Below are 19,832 nucleotides of genomic sequence, written 5' to 3' on the forward strand. Positions count from 1 at the left end.
GAGACTGCTGATCAGTATGGAATCAGTGTTGAGTCAGACGGTCACCACTTGCCATTTTGGTTTTATGCAATCTACAAACAAAGATCGGAAAGTTAGTCACATGATTTAAGTGAAGGAGACAAGTTGTCTAACATGTTTATACCCATGTCTGTCTGTGTGCCAGGCCTGATAAAGGAATGGACTGTAACAATTCTTGGCACTTCAATGAGAGTCTTATTGAGGTATGCCAGTTTGCAACGTCCCATAATCATCCATCAGCAGGCAAACTGTGGATATACCTTTTAAAGTTAATTATTTAACTTGAACATTTTGTTTTGTTGATCTTACTGAAAGATTGAACTAGCCTGTTTGTTTGTGTGTGTGTGTGCACCATAGACTGTTTATAAAGATGAACGTGTCTCCACTTCCTCCCACTGTACAAAAATGAAGCCAAAATTGATTGGTGGTGGAGCTGCTGTATTGAGGTCCCGCTCTTACACCCACCTGATAGGGTTGGGTATTGTTGAAATTTTATCGATTCAGATTTTCAAATCCGGTTCTTGTCAAATCTTGGTTCCAATAATTTATTTTTTTGGTGAATGTTCTGTTAGCTAGCTCTGATTCTGATGTGCAAATAAACACAGGAGAATATATATTTATATTTCTGTGAAAAACTAAAAACATGTCAAGTTTTCTGTATTTATTCAACAACATTTGTGGCCTATAATCTTTCCTGTAGGCTACTATACACTATATAACTACAAAGAGCAGGCTGGTGCAAAGTCAATGTCAAATTATGAGATGGAAATAAATACGAGGGAGGGGTAGGCTAAACTACAAGTTTACTTGCAAGGCGCCCCATTTGTGCGTTGTGTCCGACTGTGCTGCCATCAACTATGTTCCGGCGCACCGGACGGTGCGCCAAGAGATGGCTGCGTAAAAACCTAACCTTTTCTTTGTCATCAGTGCTGCTGCTAGCCCTTTCCTGCCGGGCTATTCAAATATGGGATATACATTTCCAATGGTTCCCGCCTTAATATATTTGCCTTCCAATCACCGATTTTATATCAGAAAACTGCCAGATACTCATGACAATTGAAGCTCAAAGCACATATCATTGGTTAAGGGGTTACTGGGAGGGGGAAATAAATGTATCGTCAGCAACTGCAGCCTATAGGTGTGTTTGACTACGTGCAGCGCCGGCGGCGCCAACAGTCGGCTGCAGCCGGCTGCCTTGAAGCTGAGAATGCCATTGCTGCAAGCCGGGCTGCAGGCGACGCTGGCGCTGCATGAAGTCGAATACACCTATTGTTTTCCGAGGCGGAGCCAGAGTAGCCTGGTCCTAACCAGACCCTCTTACATTTCATTTGTACAGAGGGCCTGGGATCGCCCCATTGACAAGCGTTAACTTCCTTGAAGGCGAGTCCTCTGTTGAAGTTTAAAACTATTGGATCTGCCCAGAGCCACTCTGCCATAACCAATCGCAAGCGTTCGTCTTAGCCAACTCCTTCACCACTACTGTAACGGAGCTAGCTGCCGTAGCTGGAAATTCAAACTTTTCCCGAACCCCGTGGGGAGGAGGGCTACAACATCATGGCCACCTACAAAACTCAGCAAGGAAGTTTCTTGCTCCGGCTTTAACTTATGGATATTCGGTAGCATTGCCACAACCACAGAATAACTTTGCTCGCATCTTTCTCCACCGCCATTACTGAACTACTTAAACTAGAGCACAACTTTAACGTCGTCGTTCTCAGCCACTCCCTCTGTTCACTGATTGGACCTACAAAAAATGTGTTTCTGAAAACCGACTTCAGAGCCTTGATCCCAGACCTAGTACTGAAGCAAAATCCAAATTGAGCTGAAGTACGTAGGAGGGCAGAGCCAGGCTAAAGCCAGAGCGGATACCATGGGAGATTGCCTACAGTGTTAAAGATTTACAGCTTCAAATTGAAATCGGAGACGATATTATGAGTAAAGACAGGTTTCTTACGTGTGTGTTGTCAATTAAAAGTCTCAACTTATACTTACATTTAGTCTTTTTTTTTTTTTTTTTTCTTCTTACAAAGAATTTGTTTGTGGGAATTACGCAAGTTTTTTCAGGAAAGAACTACATGTTCGGCTTGGCCGTTTGTGACAGGCAGCTACGATGGTAGTAGCACTGTTAATCTTTGATTTGAGCAGCCTTCAAAAAAACTTGGAAAAACAACATTAACTAGCTAGATTATGTACACTGTAAGCTAAATGTACATGCCTTGTTTGGCCAATTCGGTCGATTGTGGAATAAACTCAATGTTTTTTAGTTGAGAGGAGTATCCACCCATAGCTACTTTTGGGGGAGGATAATTCCGGTTTCCCTTATGTCTCCACTAGTCACGAGAATGGTCATAACTTTTAATCAAAATATGATATTTCTAATCTGTCTTTTGTTCAACATTGCCCACCGATTTGTGGATATTCCACCTCCTCAAAGTATTTCTCTATCTTGTAATTAAAGTGGTTAAACATTAAGTTGTCTGATGAGGAATGGTGGATGGAGAAGTTTTTGTAAAAAATGGCTGCCTGAAATCACCTTGATAAAATATGATTTGCCTTAAGTAATTGTATATCTATTCACATCAAAAAAATCCCCTAGTTCTCCTCTTCAATATGGTATAAACAGTTAAGGTGTATAATTGTATATAAAAATTCATAAAATATTATATATCAATATATATCAATATCATATATCAACAGCATATGGAATGTTCAGAATTTTGGCTCAGGCAGTAAAGGGCTATCCATGTTGGTGCCCTATGCATAATTCCTTTATGATGCCCCCCCCCCCTCTTCTTCGAAGAAGAACTCCAGCACGCCGGCCTCGTTTCTTCTTCCTCGGTTCCAACCATCTTACTTGCTAATGTTCAGTCCATCGACAACAAAATGGATGAACTTAACGCTCGTGTCAAATTCCAACGGGACATCAGGAACTGCTGTGTATTGGCATTCGTCAAGACCTGGCTGTCTCCGGAGATCTCCGACATGGCGGTTACACCGTTGGGATTCTCCATATACCGCCAGGACAGAACAGCTGATTCAGGAAAGTGCAGGGGCGGAGGTGTCTGTGTTATGGTTAACTCTCTGTGGGCTACGGATGAAGCGGTACTAGCATCCCACTGCTCTAGGGTCCTTGAGCTGCTAACTGTAAAAATCTGACCCTTCTATCTGCCTCGGGAATTAAATGCTGTAGTCATGAGTGCAGTCTACACCCCCCCCCCCCCCCCAGGCAGACAAGGCCGCTGCTTTGGATGAACTGTATGGGATTGTCTGGAAAATGTGCACCCATAGGCAGCCTTCATTGTTGTTGGTGATTTCAACAGAGCCAACATGAAGATAGTCCTGCCCAAGCACTATCAGCACATTGACTTCTTCACACGTGGAGACCAGATCCTTGACCATTGTTATACAGCATTCAAGGGCAGTTACAAACCCCTCCCCCGCCCTGCTTTTGGGAAGGCTGATCACACCTCCATTCTTCTACTCCCCGCATATGAACAAAAGCTTAACAGGTCAGGCCGGTTGAGAGGTCAGTTCACCTATGGAGTGACGAGAGTGTGGCGACCCTCTGACCTCTGTCATCATGAAGTGCTTCAAGCGGCTAGTCAAATCATTCATCTGCTCCTCGCTGCCCCCCACCCTGGACCCTATGCAGTTTGCATACCGGTCTAACAGGTCTACAGACAGTGCCATTGCTCTGACTATGCACACCGCTCTCTCCCACCTGGACAAGGGGAATACGTATGTGAGGCTGTTCATTGACTACTGCTCAGCATTAAACACCATCATCCCCTCCAGACTGGTCTCTAAGCTTGTGGACCTGGGACTAAGCACCCCCCTCTGCAAGTGGATCTTCCACTTCCTGACGGGGAGGCCACAGGTGGTGAGAATCGGTGACCGCACGTCATCCGTACTGATCACCAACATAGGCACCCCCCAGGGCTGTGTGCTCAGCCCTCTCCTGTTCTCTTTGTTCACTTATGACTGTGCGGCAACGCACAGCTCCAACCTCCTTGTTAAGTTTGCTGACGACAACCATCGTGGGCTTCATCTCTGACAGTGATGAGTCGGCCAACAGAGAGGAGGTTGACACCCTGACATCATGGTGTCAAGTTAATAACATCTCTCTCAACGTCAGCAAAACCGGAGGAGGAGGAGCATGCACCCCTACTCATCAACGGATCTGAAGTGGAGGTCAGCTGCTTCAAGTTCCTCATGGTCAACATCACAACGACCTCACCTGGTCTGTTCACACGGACAAGGTGGTCAAAGCGGCCCGTAATCGCCTCTTCCTGAGGAGACTGAAGAAGTTTGGTATGGACTCAGTCATCCTCACTAACTTTTACAGATGCACTATAGAGAGCATTCTGACTGGTTGCATCACTGTGTGGTATGGGAGCTACACAGACAGGGACCGCAAGGCCTTACGAAGTGTGGTCTGTTCTGCTGAGTTCATCATTGGCACAAAGCTCCCAGCCCTACAGGACACCACGTTGCCTCAGAAAAGCTGACAGGATTCTAAGAGACTGTTACCGCCCCTCCTTCAGTCTCTTTACCCCGTTGCCTTCTGGCAGGCATACCGCAGCATCCGGTGGAGCACACGCAGACTGAACAGTTAATACCCAAGGGCCATCAGGCTTCTGAATAGATTGATATGGACATTAGATATCAATAATTAATTGGTTAAATGATAAAATGGCTTGCCATAACAGACATCCTCGGATTTAAATAATTATAATAATTAACCTTGCTTAGTGTGGACACTGTTAGATCCAGTGGAGAACAATTCCACTTCTCATCTTACTGGTATGATGTTGCACTGATGCACCAGTGCACCGGTTGCTTTTCGCTTGGACATAACTTGTGTTCCTGTTGCTTTCCTAATTGTGTCGATTCTGACTGCACACGTCACTGTTGTTACGTGCCCTTATAAGGAGCTGTCGGGGCGTGTATGTATGCAAATTCAGGAGCACGAGGACGTGCTTTCAATTTAAAAAATTATTCCCGGAGAGCACAGCACACAAAACTTCTGCTGCGTAGGAACCTCATTTCAAGCGTTCATGAATTTGGCGGATGTCTTATTTTCTTATCTAATTTTTTTTTCCGAAGCCTGTAAGAAACATTTCAGAAGAAACTTCTGAAAATGTTCGAGAATGAGGCCCATTGATCCACTTCACACTAGTCACTTTAAACACTGTCACTTTCAGCTACTGGTTGCATCAGTAACATTGCACTAGTGTACCTTAATGTACTTTGCAATCAGGCTCCTGTATGTTCATTGACATATTCATTGAGTGTCCTCTTAATAGTTACGTACACACTGTCACTCTCAGCTGCTGAGCAATCTGTAATTTTGCACTATTGTACTGTACTCCACCTAGGTTAGAATACTATTATTTTCATATTAGGTTATAGGGTTGAAATAGGTTTTATGTGTATATAGGGTTAGTATAGTGTATTATTTATCGTTATCGGTATATTTAAGAAGTTTTAGTATTAGGGTTAGTATAGTGTATTATTCATTGCTATCTTTATATTTTGGAAGTTTCACTTATTTAAGTTTAGCATAGATGTAAATTATGTTCTGTGTACGTTATGTTATGCCAGTTGCTTGCGTTGTCTTGTCTTAAGAATTTCAGTGCCCAGTCTGACCTTGTGGTGTTCTGTGTACCTGACAATAAAAGACTTGACTTGAACTACCAAATGATACAGCTCTGCAGCTTGCTAGCTAACCTACTTTCGTAACACACACACCTACGTTCATCAAGACTCAATTGTTTTTCTGACATCTTAGAAAACTCTCAAATTTGTTAAAAAGGCTATTTTGCCTTTTTTTCGTGTCCCACTGCCATTTTGATTTCATTTAGTCAAGTGATCATTTAATGCAGAGGAAGTAGGCTAGAACCCTTTTTGGTTTGAGCTTTGAGCTGTAAAGTCAACCCCATCAGCCTGTAGCCATGTGAAAGGCTAAACTGGGGTAGAACAAGCAACAGTGCGGAGGAAACCTCTTAGAAATCAGCAAATGTATCTGCCAAAAAATACCACCAAGTAATACCCTTCCTAATAAAGTTAGAAACCTAAGTGAGGAATCGAGGAATGTGCTTGTCTTATTGAATCCACGGTTCTTGGAAATTTGGAACCAGTTCTAAAATGGAACCGGTTCTCGATTCCCAACCCTACTGCCTGACACAATCGAGAGCACATGCACCGTGAACATTTTAAGTTGCCTGGCTGCTCCAATCTTAACGATCTTTCCTGCTATTTCAGGGGTGGGGAACGTCCGGTAATCATTTGGTCCGGCCCGCCATGGCACTACAGTCACCATATTATTAGGTGCATTATTCGTAGGTCACGGCCAGGCAGCAGCACTATTTTATGTACAGGAGGACCGTGGATGCACGCAGCGTCGCGTACCAACGTACCAATTTGTTTTGCTTGCGAGCACTGCACGCTCTCATACCCAGAATAGGCCCTACGTCGTTGGTTTGGGCTAAGTCCCAAATATTTACAATGTCTGGCTCAACGCCTGATTAACACTCGCTAGGGATCAATAAGCAGTCTCAAAAATAATACGATCCCTTTTCGTAATCATGATACCCCCCAGAAATGTTCACTGTATCCCCAGTCATAGCAGGCTGCATCTGGCCGTGCCAGCTAACATCTCAAACCTAACCAAAGAGAAGCAGTTCCAGACATCACATTCGGGGTGAGTTCATTAAATGTTTGACCAAATATAGCAGGCTAATTTTTAAGTTGATAATCAGGGGCTGTACAGAATTACCGTAAAACTTCAAATAATAGTCCGGGCTTCTATTTACCCAAATCGCCGAAATGCACCGGCTTGTATTTGAGACAGGCGTCTATAAGAGACAGGCCTTTAATTGACAATAGGAGGTTACCACAATATCGTATTTAATTTATATTTATAATTAATTCTAATGTGTTTAACAAATCATTTAATGTAAGAATTGTCTTTGGCTATTGGCAGCATAAAAAAAAAACACAAAAAACGAAACGATGTGACAGCAATGGGCATAAATTACGGCTAAACGAATACCGTATGTTTAAAAAACATTTAATGTAAGAAATGTCTTAGATTACCAGTATTGGCAGCATAAAAAAGAAACGATGTGACAGCAATGGGCAGAACAATATCTACCGCTAAAATCCATCATATATGAACTTGTTGCCCGAAACACATCAACAAGAAAGAACGCTACCCTGTAAAACGACTGCAATCATGTGATAGAAAATTACTCTATTCATCACTATCATCATCCTCACGATCCTCAATGACAAGTTCATTGGCAAATTCCTCCTCCACGTCGCTCTCCTCCACTTCTCCCTCTCCAGCCTCCGCTAACTCTGCCTGCCTTGCTTGCAGTAACAGCTCCCGCTCAGATGCACACGGTTCTCTCTCTTTGAAACAATGGATAAGGTGATCCTCGCTTCCATCAGAAGCTACTGTCAGGCCACATACCTAAGGATAAAATCCCGAAGTTAATGGAATACATTATCTCCTCTTTCTCCCTCACACACACACACACACAGGGTGTGCTGCGCACAAGCATACCTTAAAGGAATTTTTCAGCCGCTCCATATCTAGCTTTTCCCACGCTTGAAGTACCCAGGACACCAACAAGCGGCGAGCTGGGGCCCTCATATTTCCTCCAGCGGTGTACTCCTTGTCCACATCCCCTGCCATCCAGTTGTCATATGACTCGTGCAGGCTGGCTTTGAACGGTTGGTTCCATACAACATCAGGGGCCTGTATGTACTTTGTACAGCCACCGGGTATCACAGCCGTGGTTATGTTGTAGCCCCTTTTGAGCTCAGCTTTGGTCGCTGCGCTGATATGACAGCGATTTGAATCCCAGGCTAGGAGACGAGGGGCGAAGTTAAGCTTTCCCACCACTCTCTGAAGCCAGTCTGCAGTCAGCTCCTCATTCATCCATCCATTTTTGGACGTGGCCAGCACCACCCCACTGATATTATGCATTGCTTTCACTTCCTTGATCCCCCCTTTGAAGACAACGTACGGTTTCATTTTGGAACCACAGTTAAGTGGCTCTTCTCATGACCTGTGGTTTTCAGTGGGACACTGCGCGCACCTCTTGCATCCACCGTTGTAGAGCCTACCATATCAAACCACACCGCTGTTTCGTCCATGGCTATAATGTTTTTCGGCTGTATTTTCTTTGACTTAATAATCCGCGTTGTATATGTTACAAAATTCACCAGTTTCTCAGTGAAGTGCTTGGCGTCTTTCTGGGCTACAGTTGTGCGTCTTCTGACTGAAAAGTCGTTGCGCTTCAGGAATTTGTCCAGCCAGCCAGCGCTCGCAGTAAATCTCTCTCATCCCTGCCGTCACTCACTGTTGCATACACTTCTTTTGCCTTGGCCCTGATCATTTTACGTGAGACTCTGAGATGCTTTGCCCGCATGCTGTGGATCCACTCACACATGCTCACCTCCAGCTCTTCACTGACCTTCTTCCTCCCTCCACGCACTCTCTTAGGATCAATTGAGAAATGTCTTGCCGCTGCTTCTCCAGAATTTTGTGACTAAACTGAATTAGAAAGTACAAGCACCAACAACTTCGGCAACCTTGCACCATTCATAATTTTTTTATTATGAACATCTCTGTACGAATACAGCTGTGTATCGTACAGGACTGGGTAAGCAGCCACACAAACGATTAGTTTCTCCTCCACCTTGAAAGCTAGAAATGTTTACCATGGTTGCTACTACGAGAAACAAGAAAATACTCTGATCGGCCATCGCTAGCGAAAATCGCTCCTCATTTGCATAAAGTTGAGAATCTCAACTCTGTCGCGTCGCTACCCAAAATGCACCACGCAAGCGATTCGCCTGAATCCATAGAAAATGAATGGAAAACATGTTGTTGCTCGCATCGCGTCGCTGCAGTGTGAACGCACTGTAATTGTTACCCTGTTTGTTTTGCAGATATGCCCGTTTTTTGTTAGCTAGCTGGCTAGGTTCCGTGAGGTACTGTAGCTGGTTAGCTGCCGAGCTAGCTGGTAGAACTGCAAGGCCACACGCACAGGCCAAGGTGATAATGTCCCATGTGTAGCTCTAGCCAAGTAGCTTGATACAAGGCCGGATTGACCATTAGGGCAACTGGGCACATGACGTCTAAGGGGCACTGGATAATGTCAAGTAAAATGTCAAGTTATGCTTCCTCAAGTTATGAACGCAGTCCTAACTTTCCTAAATGTGAGTAGGCTACTTTATTACAACTTGTTCGATCAAAATATTATGTTAATCACGTCAAAAACAGTGTTTGTGTAGTCTAGTAGCCAGTGCCGCCACTCCGATAACGCGGATTACGCTCTGTGCATAGGGCACCAACTCCTGAGGGGGCACAAAAAAATAGCCAACGGAAAAATCATCATAGTTATAATACTTATAATGCCGATATTCTTTTAGTATAGAAATATTAGGCACGTATTGGTGCTGTCAAACGATTAAAATATTTAATCGCGATTAATCGCATTGATGTCATAGTTAACTCGCCATTAATCACAATTAATTGCAAATTTGTATCTATTCTAAATGTCCCTTGATTTCTTTTTGTCACATTCTTTTTTCAAATTTTAATGCTCTTATCAACATGGAAAAGTGGTTCGGATTGCTTCGTGCAAATATTTTTTTACAATTGAAAACAATATTGCAATCGCCTGGCTTTGACGAGGGGGCTGAGAATTCGCATGAATCGCATCAGCTGTGTGCTTGGCCATCAAGTGGTGTTTCAGACTGGACGTGCTGCGATGATAGCTCAGTTTACAACGACTAAACACACAGATCACTTTGGTCTTGTAAATGGAACCTTTTGGGAACTTTTTAAAAGTAAACTTTGTATTCAGAATCTTATTGGCATCCATTTCGGCGTCTCGAAAGCTCAAAGTTTGCTAGGCCAAAAAGAGCGTTAATCGTGCAATAAAAAAATTGACACCGTTAATTTGGGTTTGCGTTAACGCCATTAATAACGCGTTAAACTGACAGCACTAGCACGTATATTAAAAAACAGGCAGAACAAGATATATATTAAAATGCTCAAAAATAACAAAAACAAATAGGCAACACACTCAACTTCCCAAGCTCGCTGTGGATGCCCTTCCCTATCTCAGCGGCCTGACGAACTTTGACAGTAGGCTAGGTCAACTTTTCTTAAATGGGCTTAAAAAGATAACAGGAGTCAGGGGAGGAAAAAAAGACTGAGATGGTGCCCGTGCATCACTTTCAGGTAAGTCTGTATGTTTAATCATTGTTAAATATGGGAAATGTGCTGCTAACTTAATGGTTAGCCTATGTTTACACCTCAAACTTGCTGACGTTATTGCTAATGTTAGCACATAATATGTTTTAACTTAGGTGCAAGCGAAATTGAGGCTTGAGCCTTGTTGAGCCTTGTTGCCCAGGGCACAGAAAATTGTAAATCCTGGCCTAATATGCTTTTCTGTGACACTATTTTTGTCAGTGTTACAGCTAGCGAACAAAAAATAGACGTGGGTTCCCCTTTGTTCTTCTGGTTAGCAGTCCTACACACATTAGTATTATTACTACTCAGAAAAATCGTATTCTATAGAGTGTTTTTACCAACGTCACGTTCCGGGCGGTTGCAGGGCCATTGTGGAGGCACTCGGTATAAAAAAAGAATCGAGTATTATGCACTTTGGATACTTTAAGTGAAGGTCGCCATATCTAAACAACCGAAAAGCTCATCAAAACACATCCAAGATGCAAAGGCATATAGGGAAGGACTTGGACCACAAGAAAAGACGCGACATTTAGAGAAATTACGATTTATTGGCGGTGCAGAACCCTACGAGTTAGCTCCCTCTTCTTAGATCCATGGGTGAGAGAGACACAGTAGTACCAAGTTATCAACGCCAGTTGTGTTGTGAAGGCCAAAGTAAGTAACGCAATAACGTCTTTAATCAACCTAACATATTCCAAATGTCTTTCTCGGTCTGTCCTATTGGTACAACCTGAAACACTGTAATAATTAACAATTTCCTTGACGAGTTTCGGGATGTACTTCAGTGTCTGTGCTTTATTGTGATGTGGAGTGCCTCCAATATGGTGACTTCCGGTCTGATGACGCGTCGTGAAAACCCTCTATACCTACCCCCATTGAGCGGAGCACTACCATTACATTCGGCCTCATCCAAATGGAGCACAGCTGGCTTCTCCAGGTGAGGAAAATGGTACATTATTCCTGCTTGGATGTGCTCTTCTGTAGCGGATAATCCAGTTCTCCAAACCACAGGATGCTGTGTTAGCCAGCTACAGCATAACCTACCAACCAGTTAGCTAATACTTCAGCTTTGTTTTCTCTATATTTGCACTGTTGAGCTAGTATTGTAGTGGGACTGATAGATTATTAAAGCAATTAACCACGGGAGGGGTATCAAATGATGATCATAAGTCATGTAGAGCAATCAATGCCATTCAATATCCGAATGATTGGAGTGGATAAGCATGAGTTTTCCCAAGTTACAGCGCAGATAGACGGTTACATGACCACCCTAGGCTTCAGACAGGGAAGTTGTTACTGACACATAATGATCACTTCTAGTAAACTAGTTTTATTAGCCAGTTTTCCAAAACTGGCTGTCAATCTTATTGACGTTTTGGGGGGAATTTTTTCAGTTTGCAGATGGTACTGTTTGAATTGCGATTCCAGCTAAGAGACTGCCAGTGACAACATTTTTAGAATCAGCTTGTTTCATAGGGGGTTCTTTACTAATGAAATGCGATATGAGTAAATGCTTAAGAATATGAGAAAGAAAAAACTTCAGGGAAAGTTTCAGTCAGGTTAGGACAATCTTTACACAAGATTGCCCAATTTCTTCATTTTGATGACACTGTTTCAACGACAGTGGGCTGCCAATAGTCCATCACCATTCCCTCTTGCATAAGGGAAATGAGGAGAACCCCGTTTTATTCTGAACTTCACTCTTAGAATTTTGAAATGTAAATGAGCAGCAACAAAGGTATGCTTTTTAATCTATGCAATCTTCATAAATAATAAGTATGCATACTTATTTGAAATATCAGTATGAAAAAGATCAAAATGTACATACAAAATTGACCCTTATGCGACCGACGCAAGTACACCTCACAGTTTCCTTAGAAATTGTTGAAATTAAACAACTATCCCAACTTCGTGGACAGACAAATCAAACAGAAGTCTTAGGGGAGTCAGGTGGCTGAGCGGTTAGGTAATCGGGCTAGTAATCAGAAGGTTACCGGTTCGATTCTCAGCTGTCAAATTATGTTGTGTCCTTGGGCAAGGCACTTCACCCTTGCCTCAGGGGAAATGTCCCTGTACTTACTGTAAGTCGCTCTGGATAAGAGCGTCTGCTAAATTACTAAACGTAAATGTAATATAAGTCTGCAGATGCCTTCATGTCTACTTCCTCAGAGCAGCTGTCAATTTTTATATAATCAAATAACAAATTCAAAACGAACTGATCAGAAAATGTGCACTTAAACCAGGGTGGCCACGGGTCCTTAAAAAGTCTTAAATTACTTTTCCTAAAAATAAGGCCTTAAAAAGTATTAAAATAGTCTTAAATTCATATTGGATGGGTCTTCATTTTTGTTGTGTTGTCATTGCAAAAATGCAGGCTCTGTTCTGCCAGGTCGAATATTCTTTTTTGTAGACTATTGACCTCATTCCGGAAGTCACAATGGGCGCGGCCATCCGGGTATTCTCATTTCCGGTTTAGATACTTTCCACTTTATAACGGTGCTAAAAGACAGTGTCTTAAACAGGCTCTGGTACTCATTCATGGCTAATAGAGATGCCCAGCGTCAACTGCAGTTTGTGGCTGCCATAACAGGTGGAGAAGACGGAATCAGACCCTGTATGATCATTGTTTTGACCATGGAAAGAAGAGGTCCAAGTGTTGTGGGCCGACATAATTTGCATTGACCTCCAACCAAAGTTGAGGATCTGCGTCCCTGGCTGAAGGCACTGAATAAAAAAAAACACCAAAGTTTTCTTTTTCTGCTCGTATCAATAAAGGGTGTAAAGCAACTATATTTTAGTATGTTTTAGTGTTCTCAATTCATGAAATAGATACATGATTATAACCAAATGTATGGGCATGGCTGTGAGGAAACTATTGCTGCAGTGCATCTAAGTTTAATATAAAGCTTTTGAAACAACGCAGCAATCAAATTATTTCATGCGTCTTTATAATTGCCATTAGATAGGAGGGAAGATACATATTTTGTAAGTTTTAACACTTTCCATATCGCTTGTACCAAAGCCCCTCGATGAAAAAGTTGTTACTATTTATTATTACAGCACAATTTGTCACTCATAAATTTGCAGTTTATGGCTAATAGCAGAGACCTGATGTAAAAACTAAAGCCTCAAGTAGATAAACAAGAAGCTAGCTAACGTTCTGCTCACAGTGCTAGCTGGTCGGTTTTGAGGGGAAGTCTCAAATACATGTACTGACTGTAAAATGTATCACACGACTGAATTCTAGAGGACCTAAGCTTTCAAACAAAGTATAGCAAAAGCATATGCCCTGCAGTGAAATCGTTAGAATATCTTGTGTGTGGCTAATGTGATTCCTGCATATCGCAGCACAGCAGAGTGCAGGGCAGCGATCTGACCCGGCAAACGAATTATATCAACAAAAAGTCGTTTTCAAGCCATCCAGTGAAAGGGTGTATGTGTTGACTTGTTGTAGCACACGAACATAGCACATCTTGCACAAATCCACCAAATGATTTAATATTTTAGCAGCGGGAATTCTCAACAGTTCTCCATTGAATTGAATGATATCCCCGGTAAAGCGGAAGTGCAAATACAACGGAAGTGCAAAAACATGAGAAAAGTGGGCGGGGCGGAATAAGGTGAATAGGCGCTGCGTTGTCTATGGTTAGGTCAGAGCGTAGCCTACTGCTCAGATTTTGATGACGTAAAGCATCAGCAATACATGTAATACAGCAATGGGTGATAGACACTCAACTTAGAAACATGGGAAATTAAAGTTCAATTACAAATGGCTTAAAAAGAACCAATATTGTTGGTTAAGGTTGGTGCCTGAAAATGCTTACGAAGCGAACTGCGTGTCGGAAGAATTTCAAACTTGGGACAAGTTAGGATCAGAGCGATGGAATCGCACATGCAGAGCAAAAAACAGAGACAGCAGCCAGCAGACTGCAATTGTTAGTTTCTGCTCCACCATTTCCACTGCTAGCAACGATGTCAACGCTACTACGCTGGCTGTCACGATCCACAAATCCAGAGCCAATAATGACATCTGAGCAATTACACACATTTAGTCAATGTTCTTAAACTCAACCGATAATTGTCATTTTACTATACCGTTCATTTTGAACAGACATCAGTGTGTTTATTTGGAAAGATTACTGTAGGCCTATATTTCCACTTTTGATTCGTATTTCCATTGTAAGTTTGGTCTTAAATTTCATTTAGAAGTGGTATTAAAAGGTCTTAAGTGTCACATTTAACTTGTTTATACTTGTAGACACCCTGTTGAACAGACATCAGCGTGATAAGAAAAATGACAGAAACCATCATTGAGAAATGTATTTGATGTGCCCTTGGATTTTTTTGTTTGGCTTATGTCCCATCTGGTAATATGCAGGGATGCAAACAGCGCGCTTTTCGGCGCCTCACGCTTTTTTCACATCTGTTTGGGTGACTTGCGTGAATCGTGCAGATCCGAAGAGTGATCCGGAGAGTGATCTGATTATAATTGCACCAACATTAATTCTGGATTGCCTCCACCAAACAAGTAAATAGGAAATATGCAAATCACCAGTAGCCTAGCGTGAACCACTAGTGTTTCTTCTTGCTGCGTATCTTTTACTGTCTGCGGTGGGTACTAAATAAACGGACTCCAGTCCTAGACGCAATTAATTGGTGAGTGATGTTGTGCTATAGCCTATATTTTTTTTCCTACTAGATGTGCTTTATATTTTCCGTGTCCAATCGAAAGCTCCAATCAGGAGCTATAATAACTGTAATCACCATGACAACCCACTCACTCAACGTTGCCCGCAACTTCTGTGGGTCACGCAGGTTGTGTATGTCATTCGCCACAACGCAGCATAATCTATTTGCTAACGGTAGCTAGCCTACCTGTTTCTTCCTTAGCAAAAATCATGGCTTGACAAAACCCAGCAAAAAGTTGATTCCGAAAATCACAAATTTCAGACAGAATGGACTGACAAGAACGCATTTGTGTTGCTGGTGGGGAGCACAAAACCGATGTGTTTAATCTGCATTCAGACGGTTGCCCTTGTCAAAAGTGGTAGAGCTAACGTGAAATGTCACTATGACACACACTTTGAACAAAATTACCCCCAGAACTCTGGTCTAATGGGAGACAGATGCCCAGGGGCACGGGCACTGTGCCCTCCTAAACCTACGTCTATTTTGAATGGGAGTCAATGGGAGAAGTAAGGGACAGAAAAATAAACCATGGTCCGTTCCGGACCCTGGACTGAATGGAAATTTGGTGAGTGGACCTTTTGAGTTTCTAATTGAGTACCCCTGTTTTAGGGGAAACCAAGCTTCCCTTGCAGTCTTAAAGAAATCACCTACTGTCATGGATTTTATTAGGAAGGTGACCAAGGCATACACAGCTTGTGGCAAGTAGAACAAACTACCTCTCAAAAGTAAGAACCTACAGGCCTTGTCCTCCATTGATCTTGTGGTGAGGGGCCATTCCCAGGCTGTTACTCAGCTGAAGGAGTTGGCTAGGATCATCAACATTTAATGCCCGTAGAGGTGGCCAGGAAGAAGAGGAAGAAGGAGTAAAACCAGAAGAAGTGCTAGAAAGTTTAATAACAGTTTGTCTTGGAATAAAAAATGAAATTTAATATTACAAATTAGTGTCAGTGTATTTTGATCTTCAGAATGTAATTTTACTCTATGTGCATATAGGGGTGGGCAAGGGATGTCAGGGGGTTAGTGGCAATGTAAGTATGGATATTTACCACGGGGCGAAGGCTACAATTACCTCTCCCTTTTTTGACCATACATGTGTTTGCATCCCTGAATATGGAGGGGGCGGGACTTATGACCATAATGCAGCCAGCCACCAGGGGGCGATCAATATGTTTTGGCTTCACTTTTGGGGAGCTGTCATGTTGTCCAACTTTATATACAGTCCATGGTTTGCACACACAGCCTGAGATTGGTTGTTTGTTCCAGGACCTACTCCCAGACATGATGAAAAGTTGGCCGGACCTGTTAAAACCATCCACTACTTCATTTTGGTATGCCCCACTACACTGCAACAGTTACTGCTACTCCCATCACTTCCTGTTTCAGTCTGTTGCACATTTCTTCAAATAATCACTGTTCCAGGCTTATCCATCAGCCCAGATAGTTTAATTAGTGCAGGGCTTGAAATTGCAACCATTTTGATGGCATATGCTCCCGAAATTGTGTCTGTGCGACCTAAAAATACACGTGGCAGAATTTGTGCGAGTGTAGTGTTGCTTTCGTCAACGAAAATTATGACTAAATGTTGTTGTCAACAAACCTTTATCAAGTGACGAAAACTAGACGAGACTCAACGTAAATGCTGGTGATGTGACGATGACTATAATTAAATGTATAATGCAATATCGTTGATTAATAAAAACGAGACAAAATGTAGTTTACAAAATAAAAACAAGACAAAATGTTATAACGTTATTTAGTCTTGTTTAGTTGCGTTATTATTAGCTAACTCATGAGGCTGTGCTTAATGTGTCTCATCTTAACGTTAGCTTTAGACTGTAGCTTTAAACGTTAGCTGGAGATGAAACCAACTGAGAGTCTGTGACAAACGTGTGTGACTAGTGTGTGTTTGTGAAAGAGTGTAAAGTGGGTTTCCATGTGTGGCTAGTGGCTAGAGGGAGTCAGGTGGCTGAGCGGTTAGGGAATCGGGCTAGTAATCAGAAGGTTGCCAGATCAATTCCCGGCCGTGCCAACTGACGTTGTGTCCTTGGGCAAGGCACTTCACCCTACTTGCCTCGGGGGGAATGTCCCTGTACTTACTGTAAGTCGCTCTGGATAAGAGCGTCTGCTAAAATGACTAAATATATAGTGTGTGTAGCTACTGTGTGTGTGTGTGCGTGTATTTGTTTGTATGAGAGTGTATGAAATGAGTGTATGACTAAGCATCCCTTGTTGGCCAAACACTGTAGCTAGTTTTGTCATTCACATAGCAATCAAACTGAACTGAATTTGGCATCAACAACATGACTTTGAATACCTTATTCTAGACCAAAAGGCCTATATAAACAAATGGTTTTGGCATTAACATGCCTCTCGAGATTACTGCTTAACACTACTTCTGACACTACTTTTGATTAAAAAGAGACTAAAATTCAATTTTCATTGACTTAAACTAGACTAAATGTCATCAGTTTTCGTCGACTAATACTAGAGGAAAATAGTCATGGATAAGTCTGACTAAAATAAGACAAAAATGCTCTGACTTTTAGTTGACTGAAACTAGCCTAGACGAAAAAGAGTATGAACGTGAATAAAACAAATAAAAACTAAAATGACAGCTTGACACAAGGACTAGTCTAAAATTAAAACAGGCTGCCAAAAACAACACTATGCGAGTGCAAATAATCGTTATGGTGCAACCTGTTTTAATTTCTTTACAAAACGCTCGCTAATTAGTCAACTACACAGTGTGTGTAGTGATCGGTCCACTGTTCTATCCTACGTACATAACCAATTAAACCTTATCTTTACGTTATCAACTTTAATGCAGATCAGTGTTTCCCCAAGGATTTTTTTTTTCTCCAGGGGGGGTCGGTAGACCAAAACATTTTCTCCCATTAATTTTCAATGTAAGTCACGGGACAGGCCCTGCAAGGCAGAAGGTGTGTTTGACTTCATGCAGTACCGGCTGCAGCTGGCTGACTTGAAGCAGTGAATGCTGGTTAGACCGAGGCTAAGTCACTGTATGCCATCAAAGTACCGTGAGATTGATTCGAGAACTGCCGGCTGTGTAGCCGAGCGCATTTTCTCGAGAGCAACTACACGGGTTCGACAACACTGCTATTTCATGATTTGCCGGACTCACTCACGACAACTTTGACGTGTGTTTTGTATTTATTCTGACACCTTCAGCTTTGCCAATGCTCAAATCAGGACCAAACAGTACAATTGAATTAAATATTTGCCTTTATCGACAGACTGCAATAGCCTAATTTTGTTGAAGAAAGTGTTTTGGTCTGCCTCTTCACTAACGGAAAGACTAAGTTTAATTGAGTTCTGGTTGTATTATCAATCTGCAGATTACAGTTTAATATAGCCCAATACATAAAATGACAAATTTCTGTGCACTGGTTTGTTCTAATAAAAAAAGTTCTAATAAAAAAAACTAGGGCTGTGAAAAATAACGCGTTAACGCGTTATGATTAAATTACAGGATTAATTCGTTATTTTTGTTTAACGCATTTAACGTAATATCACCACAATTCCACCAAATCTGCAACTTCTGGATGAGAAGTTCGTGTTCCAAAAAAACTAAGATGGAACATCCAATAAAACCAAAGTGATATGCACACTCTGCGGCAGGGCTCCAGACTGCGACCAGTTTTTGAGACAGAATTTTTTACAAGCACTCGCGCTTGTGCGACCAACAAATTTGGAATTCATTGGGTGTGCACAATGTCAGCACACGTTAGCAACAACGCAGATACGACGTTCTAGTAAGTAGGGATGGAGATTTTAACTGATTTCACTATTCGAATAGTATCCGAAATTATTTTCGAATATCCGGATAATCTATTTTATTAATGTGGTTCCGTTATGTAATTAGCCTGACGTGACGCAAAGCATACAGTAAACACATGAACCACCACAAATTCTGGCAATAATTGGGACTGTTAAACTATTAGATTAAATAAGGGTTGAATAAAGAAGACAAATGAAAGATCAATTTATTAACATGACGAAAAGACAATGAACTTGAAAAAACGCTGCGTCTTCAGACGTAGGCTCTTAATTTGGCGGAGAAGCGATTAGCCTATTATTATGTGAAATAAAAAGTAGGCTACATTGGACTAAATTAAACACATTGGGTAGGCTATTCTCGATAAAAACGAAAGACACACATGGAGAACTATTGCATATTAACTTGGAACCGGAATCCTATAGGATACGGTGCGCCACCACACAATCCAAACATGAACAGCCGATTACGCTAGCTCTACATGGCTACTTGTAAGAAAATAAATAAGCCACAACTGTATTAGCCATACGCATTTTTATTCAGGAGAATTAGCATGTAAACATGCTCAGGGGAGAGGCGAGTACGGAGTCGATTTACGAGCAGGCCGGCGTAGAAAAGACTGCAGGACCTGAGGTTGCTGCGAGGTACTGCTTAGCCAGGCGCCTGAGCCGTTTTTAACACCTCCCCGACTGTAAGCGGCAACTCTCGCCAGTCGTTTCATGCAGCCGATGTCGAACACAGCAAATTTTTGTGTTTGGTTAATATTAGCCATCAGTCATTTCTTGTCACTGCGCTCCATCGTGACAAGAAGCTAACATTGCGCAAAATAATATTACAATATAAAAATGTTAGTTGTTGTGCTCCTTAATATTCAGTGGGTGCTCCTAAATTTTTGCTGGTGCTCCTCCTTTTTTAAGTTGGGAGGACCAGTGCCACCAAGTAAAAAGGTTCATTTCAAGCCCTGCAGTGGTAGTAGTGCACCTGATGGCAGATCAAGAGGTTGCAGGTTCAAATCCCCCTGTACAGTAAGTCACTTTGGATAAAGTGTCT

The 19,832-nt window shown here is 42.1% G+C and overlaps 1 protein-coding gene across 4 annotated transcripts in view; it reads left to right on the forward strand.

The window, feature by feature from the left end:
* rnaset2 (ribonuclease T2) overlaps window positions 1-19,832 on the forward strand; it is a 56,684-nt gene that overhangs the window by 15,280 nt on the left and 21,572 nt on the right. The window contains exons 5-7 of one of the 4 annotated variants that reach the window (XM_084709160.1): window positions 164-221; window positions 16,250-16,314; window positions 19,700-19,807. The exons of 1 other annotated variant lie outside the window; for it this stretch is intronic. In XM_084709160.1, coding sequence (XP_084565286.1) covers window positions 164-221; window positions 16,250-16,314; window positions 19,700-19,807 — 231 coding nt within the window. The remainder of the gene's footprint in view (window positions 1-163; window positions 222-16,249; window positions 16,315-19,699; window positions 19,808-19,832) is intronic. 2 more of the 4 variants (XM_084709161.1, XM_084709165.1) reach the window with 2 other exon arrangements.

Source organism: Hypomesus nipponensis, chromosome 11 (assembly GCF_054491055.1).
Source record: "Hypomesus nipponensis isolate SF chromosome 11, ASM5449105v1, whole genome shotgun sequence".
NCBI classification, from domain to species: Eukaryota; Metazoa; Chordata; class Actinopteri; order Osmeriformes; family Osmeridae; genus Hypomesus; species Hypomesus nipponensis.